This window comes from Oncorhynchus mykiss, chromosome 18 (genome assembly GCF_057628025.1).
Source record: "Oncorhynchus mykiss isolate SJ-2025 chromosome 18, ASM5762802v1, whole genome shotgun sequence".
Classification (NCBI taxonomy): domain Eukaryota; kingdom Metazoa; phylum Chordata; class Actinopteri; order Salmoniformes; family Salmonidae; genus Oncorhynchus; species Oncorhynchus mykiss.
The window spans coordinates 48201666-48223234 of NC_143039.1; the positions used below are offsets into that span (position 1 = coordinate 48201666).

The window sequence follows — 21569 nt, forward strand, 5'->3', positions numbered from 1 at the left end:
CGGGTGGCTAGTCTCAGATGATCCCACAGGTGAAGAAGGCGGATCTGGAGGTCCTGGGCTGGTGTGGTTACACGTGGTCTGCGGTTGGACTTACTGCCAAATTCTCCAAAAAGACGTTGGAACGGCTTATGGCAGAGAAATTAACATTCAATTCTCTGGCAACAGCTCTGGTAGGCATTCCTGCAGTCAGTATGCCAATTGCACACTCCCTCAAAACTTGAGACATTGTGTTGTGTGACAAAACTGCACATTTTAGAGTGGCACAATGTGCACCTGTGTAATGATCATGCTGTTTAAACAGCGTCTTGATATGCTACACCTGTCATGTGGATGGATTATCTTGGCAAAAGGGAAATGGTCACTAACAGGGATGTAAACACATTTATGCACAACATTTTAGAGAAATAATATTTTTGTGAGTTTGTAACATTTCTGGGATCTTTTATTTCAGCTCGTGAAATATGGTACCAACACTTTACATTTTGCGTTTATATTTCTGTTCAGTGTATATGGCTCTGGGCACAAACTGCTTCTCCAATAGACAGGTTGGCTGTTTAGCAACAAAACAGACGGGGTTGGTTTAGATTGTTGACATGTAACTATATTTCGTCTACAATGTTTATTGAAAACATACATTTGCACAATGAGCACTTGTCTCAAACACATCGTTACAGTTGTTGGCTAGCTAGCTAGCGAATTTGAACAATATTAGCATAGGCGTGACAGTCAAAGCACCTCAAAATAAGACATGGTATCAAGAACAAGATCAAACTAGAGGATGACTTTACAAGTAAAGATGCGGGCTTGCTTTAATTTAACATAATTTTTGTGGTAAACGTAAAAGTTTAGAAGTTTTACTAAGATATTTCAAGCAAAGCAGTTACATACACAGTGCACAAAACATTAGGAACACCTCTTTCCATGACATAGATGCTAGGTGCACCGGTTTGAGTGTCAAGAACTGCACCGCTGATGGGATTTTCACACTCAGTTTCCCATGTGTATCAATAATTTTCCACCACCCAAAGGACATCCAGCCAACTTGACACGAATCTGGCAATCATTGGAGTCAACATGGGCCAGGATCACTGTAGACCGCTTCCGACACCTTGTAGAATTGAGGTGGTTCTGAGTGCAAACGGGTGTGCAACTCAATATTAGGAATGTGTTCCTACTGTTTTGTACATTTAGCGTATGTATATTATATATAAGAATACGGTCACACTTGGCCTGCATCTTGTGTTTGTGATCGGTTGTTAATTTCCCCCCCAATATCTAGCCTAGGTTGGATTATAAACTAATCAAGTATTGGATTGCTTGTATTTTTCATGTTCTCTTGCATTATCTAATGAGAAACAGGGACCCAGTAAAATATAGTGTAAACATTGTAAGGGAATCTTAATTGTTTAATGAAAAGTCCAAGAAAACAAAGTAACACAAATTCCACCATACTCTCTTACTAAATCTCCCACCCACCACTTTAACATTAATCCTTTTTACTTGGTCCCTCTGATTAAAAGTTCTGATTCCAAATCAAGCCATTGCACCCAACTATAAGCCAATGTTGACAACTTAAGGCATCTGATAAGACTGGCAATGTAAAGGAATACATTGGATGGAAACAACCTAATTATTACAAATGCCTACGTAAAGCAGCTTACTATACAATATTGACAATACAAACCATCTCAGATACATAACAAAAAAGTCAACAAGGTAAATGGGGATAGCAGCGTGGGGTTGGTTTGGAATCAGCCCAAAGATGCAGTCGTGTACATACAGAATGGTTTAGGGTGAAGGAGCTCTTTCTAACCACATTACAGCTACAGCATTGATTGTCTTTATGACACATAAGGCCTACTGTATTATTCAAGAGTGGAGGGAAAGCAGACACCCATTCAAGAAAAAAAAAAGAGAATAGTACACGTGAATAAAAATGAATAAATGTTACAATTCAACAAAACCTGCTGCCGCGGCTTATTAACACTAAACAAAAGTAGAAGAGGATTCATCATTCAGTTGTTCAAAGGTAGGTCAAACATTCCTTCCAGACACATTAAGATAAATTAGGGTGGAAGATTCCTGTCACTGGATAATCGGTTCAGTTTCCAAATGGCCTGTCCACCCTAAATACATGAATTTACTGTACTTCCACATTATGAAGGTAATTCATGTGACGGGCACATTCAAAGCAATTTATTCACTATGAAGCTAATCATACTCCAAAGATCCTCTAAGCACAGCTTACATCACTTACCCATTGAGTAATAATGAAATTAAGAGATAGTCACATACTGGTACAACTCATGATTTTCATGCAACTCGAAAGCATCCAACAGTTATGAAAACAGTTACAAACAAGTGGCTTGGTCAGTAACTGCCGTGTGCTGTAGACATCTAAAGCAGCTTATTCATGTTTCCCAATAAGTCACATTCCGGAAGCTGATGACATTTCAGGAGCCTCTTGGCCTCATATGTCAAGTATCTAAGATGGCTGCTGTTTGGGGACCTGGTTTATGGACTACACGTTATAATATTATGCCCTTTTCATTTCATTGGAATGTTCCAGTTGTAGACTAACATACTCTGATCCAAATAAACCCTGAATTTAAACCCAGGAAAATGCCCTAACCACTTTACTGTCTAGTTCTATTGTGTTCAATCTGTGATCTCTGCAAGTACAATTAAAGGCAAAAGTAAGCATTAAACATATTGGTATGATTGCAATTCTTGATTTTAACTATAGTTCACGGCAACTTAAACGGACACTGTTTTGGTTAGCCTTTTTATGACCAAAAGGGAATAAACTCTGCAATTATTAATGGACGATGAACTACAACTCCCAAGTCATCTGCGTAGCTTGCCTAAGTCTCGGTTTGATGACCTATCTGATTTAGACATGCCGATGAGGACTTTGTACAGTACATATCTTATTGCTCATCATCCTGCAGATGGTTTGTGTTAAAATGCTACTCCCCATTCAAGTCCCCTTTGGAACCTAGTCCAGTCCTGTGAAAGCCATGTCTGTCACTTATCTTCTCACCCTCTCCTTTAAACTCCATCAGTATCTTTCCCTCCAATCGTATAAATCCATCTCTCACATTCGGTTTCTGCTCCTCCTCTAAATCCCTCCCTCCTTCTACCGCCCTTACTTTTTGATGACTCGCTGTCTCACTCATACTCTGCGATTAGCACCATCATGTAAATTCCAACCAGCATCGCTAGGATCTCCATCACTGATTGGCCCAGACTGGAGCGGCCAACCAGCAGCTCAGGCAGAACCGTCACCGTGGCAATGTACACAAAGCCACCCGCAGTGAATGGTAGGATCCAGGCTGTGGCGGCCGCACCCACACCCTCAGCCAATAGGGAGCAGGCTGTGCCGGCAAGAGCCCCCAAGGCTGTCAGCAGCTGTAGACACATAGCCTGATGGGAAAGAGGAAGTTGTCAATGGACATTTCTACCTACAGAGACTTTCTCATACAGGCTGTTGGAACAGAAAAGACAAACCCTACTGCTGCCACCATGTGTCAATAGGCTTTGTGTCGTCGTCATGACAGATGTTGTACCGAGCCTGTTTCAGTACATAGTCAAGAAAATGTCCGTTTCCTGTCCGACAACAGTATGTGTAACATCAATCATTGTGAAAAGCTGAAGCTTGTACATTACCTTCTTCTTGGTGCAGCCAGACTGGACCAGGATGGCAAAGTCGCCAATCTCGTGGGGCACCTCGTGCAGCAGGATGGTGAGAGTGGTGACTGTGCCTACTGCTGGGCCCACCAGGAACGATGCCCCGATGGCCAACCCGTCAGTGAAATTGTGTGTGAAGTCAGCAGCCAGGTTCAGGTAGCCCGACACCTTGATATCTATATTGATAGGGACGTCAAACACTCATCCTGCTGCACAGACCCTATGGACTCTAGTCTAGAGCACCTGGTTAAATTGTGCTAAGGAGCATTTGTTAACTCTCTCCATGGTTGAAGTACAAATAAATACATGTAATTGTTGTAAAAATGTCTGAGTGTGCTACATTTACTATTGTATAAAAGTTTAGTCATCACAAATGCATTAAATCGAGTGTTCTAAGGCACTGCATCGCAGTGCTAGCTGTGCCACTAGAGATTCTGGGTTCGAGTCCAGGCTCTGTCGCAGCCGGCTGCGACCAGGAGGGTCCATGGGGTGGCGCATAATTGTCCCAGCGTCGTCCGGGTTATCCTTGTCTCATCGCGCACTAGCAACTCCTGTGGCGGGCCAGGCGCAGTGCACGCTGACACGGTCGTCAGGTGTACAGCGTTTCCTCCGACACATTGGTGCGGCTGGCTTCCGGGTTGGATGGGCATTGTGTCAAGGAGCAATGCGGCTTGGTTGGGTTGTGTTTTGGAGGACGCATGGCTCTCGACTTTCGCCTCTCCTGAGTCCGTACAGGGGTTGCAGCAATGAGACAAGACTAACTACTACCAATTGGATACCACGAAATTGGGGAGAAAAAAAAGGGGGTGGGAAAAAAAAGAAAAAGTTGATGGCCTTACTCCAATACACCAATTGTCCGTGTTGATATCTAGAGCTATTACTGCTTTTAGGAGGTCTGTTCGATTAAACATTTTTTTTTTTTTTTTTTTTAATCACGATTTACAGTTTCAATTATTAAAAAAACTAAACATGAAATGCACTATGCATTGTGTGGGTTGCATGCTGTAACACAGAAAACAATACAAGTCCCATGATGGTAGTGACTGCCCATGACTGCTTATCACTTATTAACCCGCATTTATTCACATTACTTCAAATCAAATATTTCAGTTACTTATATTACTTGTTTTATTTGATCACTATTTTATTCCAAGTCATCATCTCACCTCTATAGAGCTGCTGCCGCCTGTGCTGTCTGACAAAACCCTATTTTGTAGTTCTTCAAAGTAAATAAGGCATACTTTTGACTGCTGAATGACAACTATCAATCACTTAGATGATGTATTTTCAGGTAGAGATATCTCGCAAAGAAACTGCTCTCTATGTATAAGAAACACAGACCGGACAAATTTAGCCGTGCAGTGGATTGTGGTCATTATAGTTAGTTTAGCTCGGAAAACATGATAATTATATAGAACACTACAGACCCGGGTTAATTCCTGGGCTGTGCCACAACCAGCCGTGGCCGGGAGTCCTTTAGGCCAGCGCACAATTGGCCCAGCGTCGTCCGGGTTAGAGGAGAGTTTGGCCGGTGGGGCCAAAAAAAAAAAGAAAGAAGAATGAGGGTCATCGCGCTCTAGCGTCTCCTTTTGATGGGCCGGGTGCCTGCAAGGCTGACCCCGGTCGCCAGTGTTTCCTCCGACTCATTGGTGTGGCTGGCTTCTGGGTTAAGCCGGCAGGTGTTAAGAAGCATGGTTTGGCGGGTCATGTTTCAGAGGACGCATGATTCCACCTTCGCCTCTCTCGAGGCCGTTGGGGAGTTGCAGCAATGAGACAAGATCGAAAATTGTGGAGAAAAAGGGAGTAAAAAATTAAATTAAACAAAATAATTGCCATTTCGGTTAATTGCTCAGCACTATTGATATCCTATGCAAGTTCGTGATTCGTTGAAGTTCAAGCAAATGATTTGTTTCTGCCCCGTTCCAGCACTCCCAGAATTTCGAGCTGGCATTCTAGAATTTAGATGACTCAACAAATTCTCTTCTAACCAGTGATGTAAAAATTATTCTCAGATGTGTGCAGTTTATAAGGTGCTCGTTTAAAAAAAATACAAGTAATCTGATTACTATTCTTGCACATGTTCTTTTTTAGTATGTTTTATTTAAACTGTTTATGTTTTCAATATATCAGGAACTGTTGAATCATTACTTATTGATTTGGACACATGAACCGTTTTGACATTGGGATATTTATCAAAATGTCTTGTCAACAGGAAGCCACGACAGCATCATTTTAAATTGAAGTTTTAGGAATATAAATTGACCTTTCTACATACATTTGCAGAGATATTGCACTTAAATGAGGTTAAAAACTTCTGAATGAGTCCAAAAACATGCTGTGATCGATTTAATTTGAAATCACCAAAAAAAGTTTGCCCTGCTTAATATTGAGAAGGGAGAGTGGACAATGATCACAACATTGCTATAGTTACATACAGAGAAACTGGCTTGATGGGATGCTGGTAACTGAAATGTTGTCATAAAGTAAATATTCTCATGGAGCAAAAGTGGTTTTGAGATTTTAAAAGAGCCATTTCAGTGAAGGCAAACTGCCCACTAACAACTTAAGTGACAATTATTCAACTATCTTACCTGTAGTTTTCTCCTCCACTTCTTTTGGAGTCTTCTCATCTTTGTTTTCTTTTGAATCTTTCTCACCCTCATTCTTCTTCTTTTTCTCCCCGTCACTCTCCTTTGCCTTAGGAGCAGCTGAAAATAGGAGACGAGAAAATAGGAAAGAAAATAAAAAATGTTGCACATAACTCTTTGGTATACTGACCCTGCCTTATTCCAAAAGTAGGAGAGTAGCATCAAATCACCCAACCATACAGCAGCTCTCGGCTAGAGGAAAATCTCATCAATGGCCAGATTTCAAAATGGACCCAAAGGTCGGGTTACGAAACCAACTCGCTAGCCTAATGATTTGGCTGCATTCACTAGGTCTAGGGGTCCTAGGCCTAGCTAAATGGTCTGCAACCTGATTTAATGTGCACATTTATGTGAGAGGACCATGTTATATGCATGTGCCCAGGAGACAGACACTACCTGTTTTCAGGGCCAGCTCCGTCCTGACACCTGAGTCGGCCAGCCCAAGCGGATTATCATTTGTTCATGGTGATAAAATAAATATATACAAAAACAGTACAAAAAGGCCTGAACCAAAACTAAAGATAACAACAATTGCAGATCCTTCTTATCAAGGCTTCACAAGACTTATTGTCTTGGCAGAGCACTTCACTTCTCTATGGTAGGGGGCAGAATTTGGAATTTTGGATGACAAGCATGCCCAAATTAAACAGCTTTCTACTCAGGCCCAGAAGATAGGATATGCATAATTAGTAAGGATATGCATGATTAGTAGATTTGGATAGAAAACACTAAAGTTTCCAAAGCTGTTAAAATAATGTCTGAGTATAGCAGAACTGATTTGGCAGGCGAAAACCTGAGAAAAATCCATTCAGGAAGTAGGATTTATTTTGTTTGTTGTAGTTTTCTATCCAATGCCATTACAGAATCCATTGACTTAGGACTCAAATTGCAGTTCCTATGCCTTCCACTAGATGTCAACAGTCTTTAGAAATTGTTTCAGGCTTGTATTCTGAAAAATGAGGGAGTAAGAGCAGTCGGAATGAGTGGACCCTGCTGTGTTTCATGCGCGCGACCAGAGAGTGCCTTTCTTGCATACCTTTTAGATTGACGACGTTATTGTCCGGTTGAAATATTATAGATTATTTAGGCTAAAAACAAACATCGTTTGACATGTTTCTATGAACTTTACGGATACAATTTGGATTTTTTGTCTGCCTGTTGTGACTGCGTTTGAGCCTGTGGATTACTGAAGAAAATGCGAAGAAAACTGAGGTTTTCGGATATAGAGAGACTTTATCGAAAAGGAACATTTATTGAATAAATTACTGTCTTCTGAGTGCCACCATATGAAGATCATCAAAGGTAAGGGATTAATTGTATCTCTATTTCTGACTTGTGTTAGTTACTCTTCTGATTGGCTGGTTACTGTTTGTAATGATTTGTCTGCTGGGCTATGTTCTGAAATAATCGTAAGGTATGCTTTCGCCGTAAAGCATTTTTGAAATCTGATACAGTGGTTGGATTCCCAAGAAGTTAATCTTTAAACCAATGTAAAACAGTTGTATCTTTTCTGAATTTTTTATAATGAGTATTTCTGTATTTGGCACTCTGCAATCTCACTGAATGTTGGCCAGGTGGGACGCTAGCATCCCACATACCCTAGAGAGGTTAACCAACCAGCTGCTGCCCCCCGGGGGTGGAGTGTGGTAGTGTAGTGTGTTATGCTCCTAAAACCTAATCTAGGAGCGTTGGTTAAGAGCGTTGGACCAGTAACAAAAAGGTCGCTGGTTCGAATCCCCGAGCCGACGAGGTGAAAAATCTGTAAATGTGCCCTTAAGGCACTTAACCCTTATTGCTCCTGTAAGTCACTCTGGATAAGAGCATCTGCTAAATGACGCAAATGTAACTATTCCATAACAATTGACATGCATTACATAGATATAGACAAAAGCAGAAGTGGGCAAAAGGAAAAAAAATGCATTGCATAACAGAGGGATCATTTCAAGGCATGTGAGTTATGGTAAAAAAGAAAGCTCTTATTGAATGGATGTAGCCTTGAAATAGCAGGGGCACATGCATCATTATAAATTGTTGTTCTGTTTTTGCCCGTGCTACAAACTCAAATCAAAATGTATTACCTACCCTGAGAGTGGGAGTGTCCGTGCCCACCCTTCAGGAGGCGAACAAATTTCTCCACCACCAGGAAGGCCACGATTCCACCGAGAACCCACAGCCCTACTGACATCATGTGACCATGGGCAGCACCTACAGGTGTGATAAGGAACACCGTCAGGGACATGCTTTTTGCCAAAATGGGTCCAGACTCAATAAAATAAATAAATAATAAAGAGTAGAAGAGAGTGAGTCAGTGTCATTCTGAAGCATGCTAAATACTGGTATGTAATGGATATGCTGGATAGTATGGTGATGGTAAATGTAGAGATCACAACAGAGCTATACCATGTGAGTGGCCATGATACTGTGATTCTTCACTGTCAGAGTGGCCTTGTCCCTCGTCTCCATGGTTAGAGTGAGGCTCTGTGAAAACAAGCAAGAGAGAATGAAAATGAGAAAAAGAAAAAAACTGACAAAGACTACATCCTTTTTTTTCAATTTAAAGTTTTATTAAGTTCTCTTGTTTTTCAATCAACCAACAAAACACATTCCACATTCACAGATGTGACAGGCTTTAAAAAAATAAAAAATAAAAAAATAATAATACTTTTGAAAAAATAAAAATACAATTAAAATGAATGATAAAGTCAAATAAAAGCATTTATTTTTCTTAATCTATATATTTTCCTTGGTACACACACATATATATATATATATATATAACACACACAAAAAAAAAAAAAACATAACACTTGCAGCAGCACTATCAAGGTTCTTATCAGCTATTTCAAGCATTCGCTGAGACGACGGGCCAATAATTCGTTGTTAGGTTTTACAGTACCTTACACAACATGTATCTGCGCATTTCCCTAGTCACCCCGTTCACTCTGTCCAGTTTGAAATATAGTTGAATAGTGGAGACCAGAGTCTATCAAACTTGGGCTGTCTCTTGTGGAGGTCATAAGTGAGCTTTTCAAGAGGAAGAAAGTCAACAATCTGGTCAATCCACATTTTAAATGTAGGAGGGGTATTAGAGGCCCACAATAGAAGAATACATTTCTTAGCAAAGTATGTAATAGTCATAAGCAAATTTTCTCTGTCAGGATCAAGAACAAAGTCCTGCTGGGCATCTCCCTACAGCTCCAAAATACATGCATATAGGTTCCGCTTTCAGAGGTACATCTTTTACAGTTAGGAGACATATCTGTTTTCATTCTATGGAGTCTCAAAGGAGTATAATAAAAATTTGTACAAAAATTTGTAATTAGATTCTTTCATTTTTACACTGGTAGAGGAGCAGTATACCCTGTCGCAAACCTCCGCCCATAACTCATCACTGATAGTCAGACCAAGGTCCTTTTCCCAGATTATTTTCAAAGGAGTAAAGGAGGAGCTTCCTTTCTCAGAAAGGAGTCTATAGATGTAAGATATTTTGCCTTTAATGGATTGTGCTGTGACAAGAAGGGTTTCAACTTCATTCAACTGAGTTCTAAACCTCCTCTTGGAGGTAAATGAGGAAAGACTACATCCTTTTAACTACAAACCAATAAATCAAAAAAAAGTTGCTCATCTTAGAGCTTACATTTGCTTCACTGATTATTGCGTAAAGATGAAATATTCAATAGAATAGATAGGCAATCAATTATTTTCACTGAATTAAGAAATGTACCGTGGCGATACTTGCGATAGGTTTACTAACCCAGGGCGTGAGGGATGAGGTGCAGAAAGGCGTCTCCCAGCAGGCCACCAGAGGCGAAGCTCAGCAGCACCTTCAAGAGGTTCTGGTGCTGGTCTGTATTGGACTGGACCGGGATCAGGAAAAGGATGAGGAAGGGAGCAGCACTGATTAGCAGAGTGGCACCGATGGCCTAACAATAAGAGAGAAACATAGACAGCAGGTCATAAAGGACCACTTTAACAGGGTGCTTGTGTGTGGTAAAATAATCTCACACTTGATAAGGATGGCTGTGCCGAGTTTCCAAGGGTCTCAAACCAATCTAATGAACTTCATCAAATAAGGAAAAGCTATTTCCTGTCTACAAAAGTGCTTGGATTCCAAGCCTTTCAATAATTGAATGCCGAATATATACATTCCAGTTTCAGTCCAATTCAATTGACAGTACCTAAATAGTTGACCTCCTGAGTTGTGCTGACCAGCACGTTTAAATAATGGTAAAACGGTGTCTAAGAAACCTAATCCTGTTGAACATAGCAAATAAAAATGTAAACTTCATAACAGAGACATCTCGCTCTGCAGTCAAAACCAACAGAAAGTTAATGGCAGTACACTGCGGAGGTTGTCTAGTCCAGTTGTCAAAGCCAAACTAGTCAATAGAACTCGACATCAAACTTAGCAACAGACTCACTGGCAAAAGGGAAATGTCTGTTGAAAAGTGAAAGCAGTAACTGTTTGCTTTTGTACCTACAGCAGTGATCCGTTGAATCTGGAGAGATAGGTAGCCTATGTTTGCACAGGGAAAGTCAGGTTGTTGGAACGAACAGGAGGGACACCGACAGACAAAGATATGACATTTTGCATATGATTTGATTGAAGGTAGGCTATGACCACTAACGGACATCTAAATGTAGCACAGGTTCTGGACAATAATAATGTATCAAATATCCAGAACAACACATTCCATGTCCATTCATGTATTGCTCCAAGGTCTCCACTGACAATACCTGCATCCAGAGCTCCACTATGTCCCTCTTCTCTTCCTCCACCTGCCTCTTCACCCTCTCCCCTCCTTGGGTGTGCCCGTGTCCACTCTCCTCCTTGTGCTCATGAGCATGACCATGGTCATGGGCGTGGTCGTGTCCGTGAGCATGACCATGGTCATGGGCGTGGTCGTGTCCGTGAGCATGACCATGGTCATGTGCGTGAGCATGTCCGTGGTCATGTCCGTGGTCATGTGCGTGACCGTGGTGCGACTCCTCTGCTGGGGGCAGGTTGGCCTCAGCACTCCACTTGCTGGCCCCCTGGTGCAGCTTCTGACCGCCATGGGAATGACCATGGCAACCGCCACCCCCATGCGAATGTGCATGCCCATGGTCATGAGAGTGACTGTGAGCAACAGTTAGCTGGGCGGCTAGCAACAGCACCGCTCCTGTGAACAGTGCTAGCAGACGTCCATGGGCCATCATCTCACCTGGGACAGACACCCAAAGGGAAGATCTATGGTTACAACAGGCTGCTATAGTACAGCAATACTAGCTTCATACAGCAACATCTTATTGTTTTTAGATTGTGGGTAGTTACAGTGGATGGCTTTTAGCTAGCTAGTTATGGAACAAATATTAGGCTAACTAGCTAGTTAGACAACAATTAACATGATCAACATCCCATCTGCTATACCTAACAGCATTCCCATAATGGCCCTCTGCTAAGGCAATAGGCGTACAAGGGGGGTATGAGGAGTCAAACACTAAGGAAGAGGGGCAGGGTCCCAAATGGGGTTAGTAGCCTAGCTGAGTAACTAACTTAGCTAGGCCGTGTTATTAAAGTGATGGCTTGAAACATACTGTATGTTAATTGTTGTTGTACCTAACGCCTAGCAAGTTAGCCACTAACTGTTTGTCTAACAGCTAAGTTAGCCACATCAACAATAGCTGCCTATGAATGCGATTAATCGAATGCAGATGTCGCAGTTCAGATTTGCATGCGAAATCAGTTGGCGGGATACTTAACTAGCATTGTACAATAGCAAACAATGGGTAAACGTTACCTACATAACTTAGGTAATTGGAGTTGTTAGCGGTAATGACAACAATGTTGCAGTATAAACGAATTGCCCTAAACTCACCTGTCTGCTGTAATTATGCACGGATAACCAGTCTGCAATGTTGCGGGTCAGTGATAACGGTTTATCAGATAAATGATTCCCAACAGAAGATCTCAAAAGTGTCTATTCGTTCTCAGACGTGGCATTTAGTCAAATTAATAGAAACCTCGCGTGATTTCATTCGCTGGTGTAACTAAAGAATACGTGTCATAACATCGCGAGACTTATATTTTTGTAATCTCATCCTGCATAGAAGCAGGATGCGGACTCAAATATGGTGGATGAATGAAGGCCGTTTACCAGTGATTTTTTTTGTCACAATACTGGTCTGCTTAAGGGAGTAGCTCTCCCATAGGCACCAGTGCATTAAGCAGTCGGTTCTGTTTTGCTTAGTTGATTGACTGTATGAACATCTTCTGTATCTCTCTGACTACTATTTTCAGGGAAATTATTGCAAAGTTAACTTTGGAAAAGACAACGACCAATAATGGAATGATCTTATTTAGGGGAGGTTTACTTTCAACTGAGAGTGTGTTGTATTACAGTTTACATGTATTGCTCTCTGAGATTCCACATGAAGACTGGAAAAAAATGTAGGCCTAATTAAATGAAGCATTCTAGGCTACCCTTCTACACTTGTACTATTAGAAATGGGAATATTTCACAATATCAGGACAGGAATACTGCATTTGATGTTGAAGTTTCCCTATGAAAAGCAATGGAATTCCAATTAACAAAACTTAATTGGATTAGGAAAAAAAAGGATTAGGATTACAGTTGAGCCATGTTTACATTCATCTGCCATGTCTCTGCACACTTTCCTCGTGTCCCATGTCCATACCTTGGCTCAACCCTGACCCCAGCCATAACCCTAACCATGGCTTCATGTCCACACCACAGGTGGCTGATGAGGGGAGAACAGCTCATAATAACAGAACGGCGCATATGGAATGGAAACCGTGTGTTGTATTTGATACCATTCCACTAATGCCGCTCCAGCCATTACCACGAGCCCGTTCTCTCCAATTAAGCTGCCACCAACCTCCTGTGGTCCACACCCTGGCTCAACCCGAACCCTAGCAATAACCCTAACCTTAGCCCAGCCTTATGTTCAACCCTAACCCTAATCTTAGTTTGTCATACTTTTATCCTACTTTTCCAAGTTTCGAGAGCTCAGCTCTGCCTGGCTCTCCCATTGACAATAGTGCCTTTTGCATCCCTTTGATATTTCAAGTAGAAATTGTGCACCAATATTGCATTTTAAAATCCTGTTATGTTAAATTAAGTGCCCTTTAATATAGACCACATGGGGAATTAAATAATTCACATTTTCTATATGAATAAAGACACACTAAAGTGCCAAAATCCAGCATTTTGATATGTCCCTCCGTGCACCCTCTGTCACTTAAACCACACATTTGTCCAAGTTTTCACCCTAATTTAAAAACTAGTTATTTTGTTGCTTTGACAAAGTAATTTAGTGTAATTAGTGATTCATTTACATCTGTCCCTCATTTTAAGGTCAATCCTGTTATTAAGTGAACTGAACTCTCTTTTTAGGTGAAACTGTTCCTTTTAAAATCTTTTTCAAAAGAAACATTGAACATCTAATAGTCAAATCATAGTGTAAAAGCAGGTGAGCTGGTTCTACTGTGTTTGCTGTTTTGTGGTGGAAAACTGAGCTGGCTGAGCATGACATGTCAACCCTGTTACCCATAGATAGACAGACTAGAAATATTCTAACTTAATAGGCACTTACTATAGCATTTTATTTAATGGGAAAACATATTTTTTTATCAGTTGAACACATGCTTTTTATGACAGAATTACAAAAATGTATGAAATCCAGCGTTTTTTTCATGAAGTTACACTTCTCAAAAGGCATCGAATTGGTGGAATGGCCCAGCCCCAGTTCAATTTAAAAGTCAAATTGCAGACAGATTTGAAAAAATCTCAATATCAAATTATTTCTGAGTACCTTACTGTGATTGTTTTCAATTAAAATGGCCAAAAAGAAACAAAAATAGCTTCTTAGCAAAGAGCAATTTCTCAAAGAAAGAATTTAGATAGGACTGTCTGGGAGTGGTCTGAGTGGGGTGGAGAAAACGTACAATTATTGACAGAGAGGTTTGGAACTCTTTTTCTTATTGGTCTAATTTACTAATTTACTGCCTGGTGATGTCACAAGACAGGCCAAAACTCTATCTCGCCAAAACAGGTTGACATTTCAGGTGGTCTTTTCAAACAGCACTGACACTAAAAGGCCATTATCATAATTTTCACAATTACACAGTATTATTACAACCTCATAGTGTGGATATATATATATAAAACATGGAAAAATCTAGTTTTTGACTGCTCTGGGCCTTTAACCACTGAATACAATATCCCTTAATCTGATATAACACAAGCTTATAGGAATAGAGATACATTTAAAATAAGAGCGACAGATATTGCATTTATAGGAAGTATATCCCATATATATTTAATTCTGTGTCTTCCCACCAAGCAGCAGTCTGCTTGCTTTATGAAGTTCACACCTTTTCAGATGCTGCTTATTCCATGCAAGGGAACTCGGTTGACCCCTAAACCCAAGGCGGAATGGGAGGCCTATTGTATTGATGCAAATCAGTGGTACCAATTTAACATCCCACAATTCGATTAGACATCTGCATATTGAGCATCTGCCTCCTAAATCTGCCAATACCCCCCTCCCCTCCCCCCACACCCCCGGGTAGCCCCCACGACCCCAGGGCAGCCTCGGTCCCTGGTTCCTCCCTCCCCCTGACCCTGTCAGACCCTTGCACAATTGTTGACCCCGCCCTAGAGACAGAGCAGCCGGAGTTCAAGGTAAATGTTATTTTCTCTGTCCGTCTGCAGCCTGCCCAGTCCTGCCCTTGCCCATAATCATATGCACCGCTCTTTTCACTTTCTCACAGTTGTCACCCACATTGGAATAGATTTGACTGTCTTGAAAATGAAGCTTTTCAGTCATTTCACTGAAACGTTTTCCTTTTCTAATTTGGACCCCACAGATTGCTTTTCAATGGTGGGAATGATACAAAAGTGTGTCAAAAGTTTAAAGCAACATACAACACACAGCATAAGTGGTAAAAACAACCCTAAAAACATATTCACGCAGTATGTAAAACCTTTATACATTTTAAGACATTACACAAACGATACGTGGTTTGTGCTAGTGACAGCAGATCACATAGCTTTTCTATTTCTTATGAATAACCTGTAGGTAGCAATGGTAATTTATTTTAACAAAGCAGGAAAAACTAGCTGGGGTTACTTCTTTTTTTTGTAACTCGTTTTCAAAACTTGACAGCATCATGCACCTAAAATTCTACCTTCACATCTTAAAAGGTCAACGCAATTACTCACAAACACTAGTCTAATATACTAATTTAATACATGATTTGTATGGTAATCTCTTCAGTTTTAATAGCTGTTAATAGGGGAATCAATATTCAAGTGGTGGGATTTTTTAAAATATATATACAGTACCAGTCAAAAGTTTGGAAACACCTAGTCATTCAAGGTTTTTTCTTTATTTTTACTATTTTCTACATTGTAGAATAATAGTGACGACATCAAAACTATGAAATAATAGATATGGAATCATGCAGTAACCAAACAAGTGTTAAACAAATCTAAATATATTGTAGATTTTAGATTCTTCAAAAAAGCCAGCCTTTGCCTTGATGACAGCTTTGCACACTCTTGGAATTCTCTCAACCAGCTTCATGAGGAATGCTTTTCCAACAGTCTTGAAGGAGTTCCCACATATGCTGAGCACTTGTTGGCTGCTTTTCCTTCACTCTGCAGTCCAACTCATCCCAAAACATCTCAATTGGGTTGAGGTCAGGAGATTGTGGAGGCCAGGTCATCTGATGCAGCACTCCATCACTCTCCTTTGTCAAATAGCCCTTACACAGCCTGGAGGTGCGTTTTGGGTCATTGTCCTGTTGAAAAACAAATGACAGTCCCACTAAGTACAAACCAGATGTGATGGCTCATTTGCTGCATAATGCTGTGGTAGCCATGATGGTTTTAAGTGTGCCTTGAATTCTAAATAAATCACTGACAGTGTCACCAGCAAAGCACCCCCACACCTCCTCCTCCATGCTTCACAGTGAGAACCTCACATGCGGAGATCTTCCATTCACCTACCTCACAAAGACACGGCGGTTGGAAACAAAAATCTCAAATTTGGACAGATTTCCACCGGTCTAATCTCCATTGCTCATGTTTCTTGGCCCAAGCAAGTCTCTTCTTCTTATTGGTGTCCTTTAGTAGTGGTTTCTTTGCAGCAATTTGACCATGAAGGCTTGATTCACAGTCTCTTCTGAACAGTTGATGTAGAGATGTGTCTGTTATTTGAACTCTGTGAAGCATTTATTTGGGCTGTAATCTGAGGTGCTGTTAACTCTAATGAATTTATCCTCTGCAGCAGAGGTAACTCTGGGTCTTCCTTTCCTGTGGCGGTCCTCACGAGAGCCAGTTTCATCATAGCACTTGATGGTTCTTGCGACTGCATTTGAAGAAACTTGAAAAGTTCTTGAAATTTTCCGGATTGACTGACCTTCATGTCTTAAAGTAATGATGGTCTGTCGTTTGTCTTTGCTTATTTGAGCTGTTGTTGCCATAATATGGACTTTGTCTTTTACCAAATAGGGATATCTTCTATATACCACCCCTACCTTGCCACAACACAAATGATTGGCTCAAACGCATTAAAATTCCACAAATGTATTTTTTCTCCAGAGGAGTTACCCAGCTTATGTAAGTACCTCATTTTTGTGTTAGTAGGCTGGGATGAAGAAGAAATCTTAAAATAATAGTGTGTGTTCCAAGCAAGTTTAGGAGAGTCTCTGTGAGAGTCTCCCTCTTGAATAAATATTTTGTATAACTTCATGGATGCAGGGGTGTAAAGTAACAAAGTAAAATACTTTGAAGTACTACTTAAGTATTTTTGAGGGTATCTGTACTTGACTTTACTATTACAAATTTTTGACAACTTTTACTTTTACTCCACTACATTCCCAAAGATACTTTTTACTCAAATGCAATGCCTTTAGAAAGTATTCACACCCCTTATTAAATTGATATGTTTTGTCACTGGCCTACACTGGCCTACACTGGCCTACACACAACACCCCATAATGTCAAAGTGGAATTATGTTTTTAGATTTTTTTTAAATAATTAATTGAATGAAAATGTCTTGAGTCAATAAGTGTTCAACCCCTTTGTTACGGCAAGCCTACATAAGTTCAGGAGTACAAATGTGCTTAACAAGTCACATAATAAGTTGCATAGACTCACTCGGTGTGCAATAATAGTGTTTAACATGATTTTTGAATGACTACCTGATCTCTGTACCCCACACATAAAATTATCAGTAAGGTTCCTCAGTCGAGAAGTGTATTTCAAACACAAATTCAGCCTCAAAGACCTTGGAGATTTTCCAATGCCTCGCAAAGAAGTGTATCTGTTGTCAGATGGGTAAAAAAAAATCAGACATTGAATGTCCCTTTGAGCATGGTGAAGTTATTAATTACACTTTGGATGGTGTATTAATACACCCAGTCACTACAAAGATACAGGCGTCCTTCCTAACTCAGTTGCTGGAGAGGAAAGGAAACTACTCAGCGATTTCACCAGGAAGCGAGTTACAGAGTTTAATGGCTATGATAGAAGTAAACTGAGGATGAATCAACAACATTGAACATACACTTAACAAAAATATAAATGCAACATGCAACAATTTCAAAGATTTTACTTAGTTACAGTTCATATAAGGAAATCAGTCAATTGAAATAAATTCATTAGGCCCTAATCTATGGATTTCACATGACTGGGAATGCAGATACACTATATGACCAAAAGTATGTGGAAACCTGCTTGTTGAACATCTCATTCCAAAATCATGGGCATTAACATGGAGTTGGTCCCACCTTTGCTGCAATAACAGCCTCCACTCTTCTGGGAAGGCTTTTCACTAGATGTTGGAACATTGCTGCGGGGACTTGCTTCCATTCAGCCACAAGAGCATTAGTGAGGCCGGGCATTGATATTGGGCAAAGGCCTGGCTCGCAGTCGGCGTTCCAATTCATCCCAAAGGTGTTCGATGAGGCTGAGGTCAGGGCTCTGTGCAGGCCAGTCAAGTTCTTCCACACTGATCTCAACAAAACATTTCTTTATGCATGCTGGCATTGTCATGCTTAAACAGGAAATGGCCTTCCCCAAACTGTTGCCACAAAATTGGAAGCACAAAATCATCTAGAATGTCATTATATGCTGTAGCGTTAAGATTTCCCTTCACTGGAACTAAGGGGCCAAGCCCGAACCATGAAAAACAGCCCAAGACCATTATTCCTCCTCCACCAAACTTTACAGTTGGCACTATGCATTGCGGCAGTTAGCGTTATCCTGGCATCTGCCAAACACAGATTTGTCCATCGGACTGCCAGATGGTGAAGCATTATTCATCACTCCAGAGAGAACCCATTTCCACTACTCCAGCCGACGCATTGCATATGATGAACTTCGGCTTGTGTGTGGCTGCTAGACAATGGAACCCCATTTCATGAAGCTCCCAAAGAAAAGTTATTCGGCTGATGTTGCTTTCAGAGGCAGTTTGGACTCGGTAGTGAGTGTTGCAACCAAGGACAGACAATTTTCACGCACTATGCGCTTCAGCTTTCAATGGTCCTGTTCTATGAACTTGTGTGGCCTAACACTTCGTGGCTGAGCCGTTGTTGCTTCTAGATGTTTCCACTTCACAATAACAGCACTAAACAGTTGACCGGGCAGCTCTAGCAGGACATAAATTTGACAAACTGACTTGTTGGAAAGGTGGCATCCTCTGACGGTGCCACGTTGAAAGTCAGGGAGCTCTTCAGTAATGCCATTCTACTGCCAATGTTGGTTTATGGTGATTGTGTGGCTGTGTGCTCGATGTTATACACCTGTCAGACACTAATATGATGGGATGTCCTCATACTTTTGTATATATAGTGTATTTTGTATCCACTTCATTAGCCAAGGGGTCGTGAAACGTTCATACAGACGTAAATGGGAACCAATAGTGTCAATTCATGTAAAAAAGTATATATAATCTCCACATTTGGAGTTACAAGGTTTTCCTCTGAGAGCAACAATTGAACAATATAAATCTATGTAACTGAAGTGATTTGGTCAAATGTAACTGAGTAAAAAGTAAGTGACTTCTTTCAGAAATGACTTGCTTTAGAGTACAAGTACAGCTCCCAGAGAGTAACTACAGAGAGTAGTACTAGTTCATCCAAGCTCATCCACCTCTGCCCTCTGGCTAGAAGCTCGTTTTGAATTTTTCTTTTACATTGAAACCTGCCCTGTGATTTTTTAGGATCTTGTCTTTTTAATCACAGATAATAGAAATGCCGTTTTCACATACACTACCGTTCCAAAGTTTGTATGTACACTACCGTTCAAAAGTTTGGGGTCACTTAGAAGTGTCCTTGTTTTTTAAAGAAAAGTACATTTTCTGTCCATTAAAAGAACATCAAATTGATCAGAAATACAGTGTAGACATTGTTTATGTTGTTGTAAATGACTATTGTAGCTGGAAATGGCAGAGTTTTATGGAATATCTACAGTACAGGCGTACAGAGGCCCATTATCAGCAACCATCACTCCTGTGTGTTGTGTTGGCTAACCCAAGTTTATAATTTTAAAAGGCTAATTGATCATTAGAAAACCCTTTTGCAATTATGTTAGCACAGCTGAAAACTGTTGTCCTGATTAAAGAAGAAATAAAACTGACCTTATTTAGACTAGTTGAGTATCTGGAGCATCAGCATTTGTGGGTTCTATTACAGGCTCGAAATGGCCAGAAACAAAGAATTTTGTTCTGAAACTCATCGGTCTATTCTTGTTCTGAGAAATGAAGGCTATTCCATGCAATAAATTGCCAAGAAACTGAAGATCTCGTACAGACTAGTTGCGTATCTGGAGCAATGATGTGTACTACTCCCTTCACAGAACAGTGCAAACGGGCTCTAACCAGAATAGAAAGAGGAGTGGGAGGCCCCGGTGCACAACTGAGCAAGAGGACAAGTACATTAGAGCTTCTAGTTTGAGAAACAGACGCCTCACAAGTCTTCAACTGGCAGCTTCATTAAAAGTACAAGCAAAACAACAGTCTCAACGTCAACAGTGAAGAGGCAACTCCGGGATGCTGGCCTTCTAGGCAGGTAACCATGGTTGACAGAGGAAGAACAATGATTCCAAGCACCACCCTCCTTTTGAAGCTTCCAGTCTGTTATTCAAACTCAATCAGCATGACAGAGTGATCTCCAGCCTTGTCCTCGTCAACACTCACAACGAGAGAATCACTGACATGATGTCAGCTGGTCCTTTTGTGGCAGGGCTGAAATGCAGTGGAAATGCTTTTGGGGGATTCTGTTTATTTGCATGGCAAAGAGGGACTTTGCAATTAATTGCAATTCATCTGATCACTCTTCATAACATTCTGGAATATATGCACATTGCCATCATACAAACTGAGGCAGCAGACTATGTGAAAATGTATATTTGTGTAATTCTCAAAACTTTTGGCCACGACTGTACAATGAGGAATACAATTGACTTGATTCAATTTGAATTCCATAAGACCAAAAGGGAGGACAGAGCTTGAGTTACATTTTTATAACTCCTTGGAATTTTTTTTTTGATCTACATCCAGCTAGTGTCACGACTCTGACCGAAGGTGGCCTCCCTTCCCGTTCGGGTGTCGCTCGGTGGTGGTCGTCCCCGGCCTACTAGCTGCCACTGATTCTTTTCTCCCCCTCCTTATGTGCTTATTGAGTACACCTGTTTTGAGTTGGTTGTAATTAGTGAGGCTTTATTAGTCAGCCGGCCCGCCTGGTTCTTTGTGCGGGATTGATTATTGTAACCCTGGTGTTTGCATTAGATGTACGTGTTCGTGTATTTAGTGCTAGACTGTTTTTCGTTCCCTGTGTCTGGGGCATTTGGTTTGAGCACCCGTAAGTGGGGGGACCGTAGTTCACCGTGTGTGCATTAAAGAAGCACTTTATTGAACTCTGCTTTCTTGCGCCTGATTTCACCCTCACGACACCCAGGACCTTACAGCTAGCAAGTTTCTTAGGATGCTGTGTCATATCAGTCCAGCATGTTTAGAAGCTATAGGTGAGACTCAACTCTAGCTCAGTGATCCTCCTGGCTACAGAGACATTAAATGGGCTCTGAAAATGGAGGCCTAAAATATATTTGTGTACCGAATACTTTGAACTCTGTCCCTATGTGTCTTGGCAGGAAGTGATTATCACATTGGTGTAAAATTACCATTTTTGGTCCTTCTCCCAGCCTGCACTGGGGGAGAGG

General features: G+C 40.9%; 1 protein-coding gene across 1 annotated transcript; it reads right to left on the reverse strand.

Annotated features, from left to right (window-relative positions):
* Nucleotides 1–585: 585 nt before the first annotated feature.
* On the reverse strand, nucleotides 586–12479 carry LOC100136269 (zinc transporter Slc39a7). The gene is made up of 8 exons (XM_021572015.3): nucleotides 12197–12479; nucleotides 11076–11542; nucleotides 10093–10261; nucleotides 8739–8816; nucleotides 8421–8543; nucleotides 6282–6398; nucleotides 3670–3866; nucleotides 586–3426 (listed from the first exon to the last, which is right to left on the reverse strand). The coding sequence occupies exons 2-8, from the start codon at nucleotides 11535–11537 to the stop codon at nucleotides 3172–3174; spliced, it is 1401 nt and encodes a 466-aa protein (XP_021427690.3). The 5' UTR covers nucleotides 11538–11542; nucleotides 12197–12479; the 3' UTR covers nucleotides 586–3171.
* Between the last annotated feature and the right edge of the window lie 9090 nt (nucleotides 12480–21569).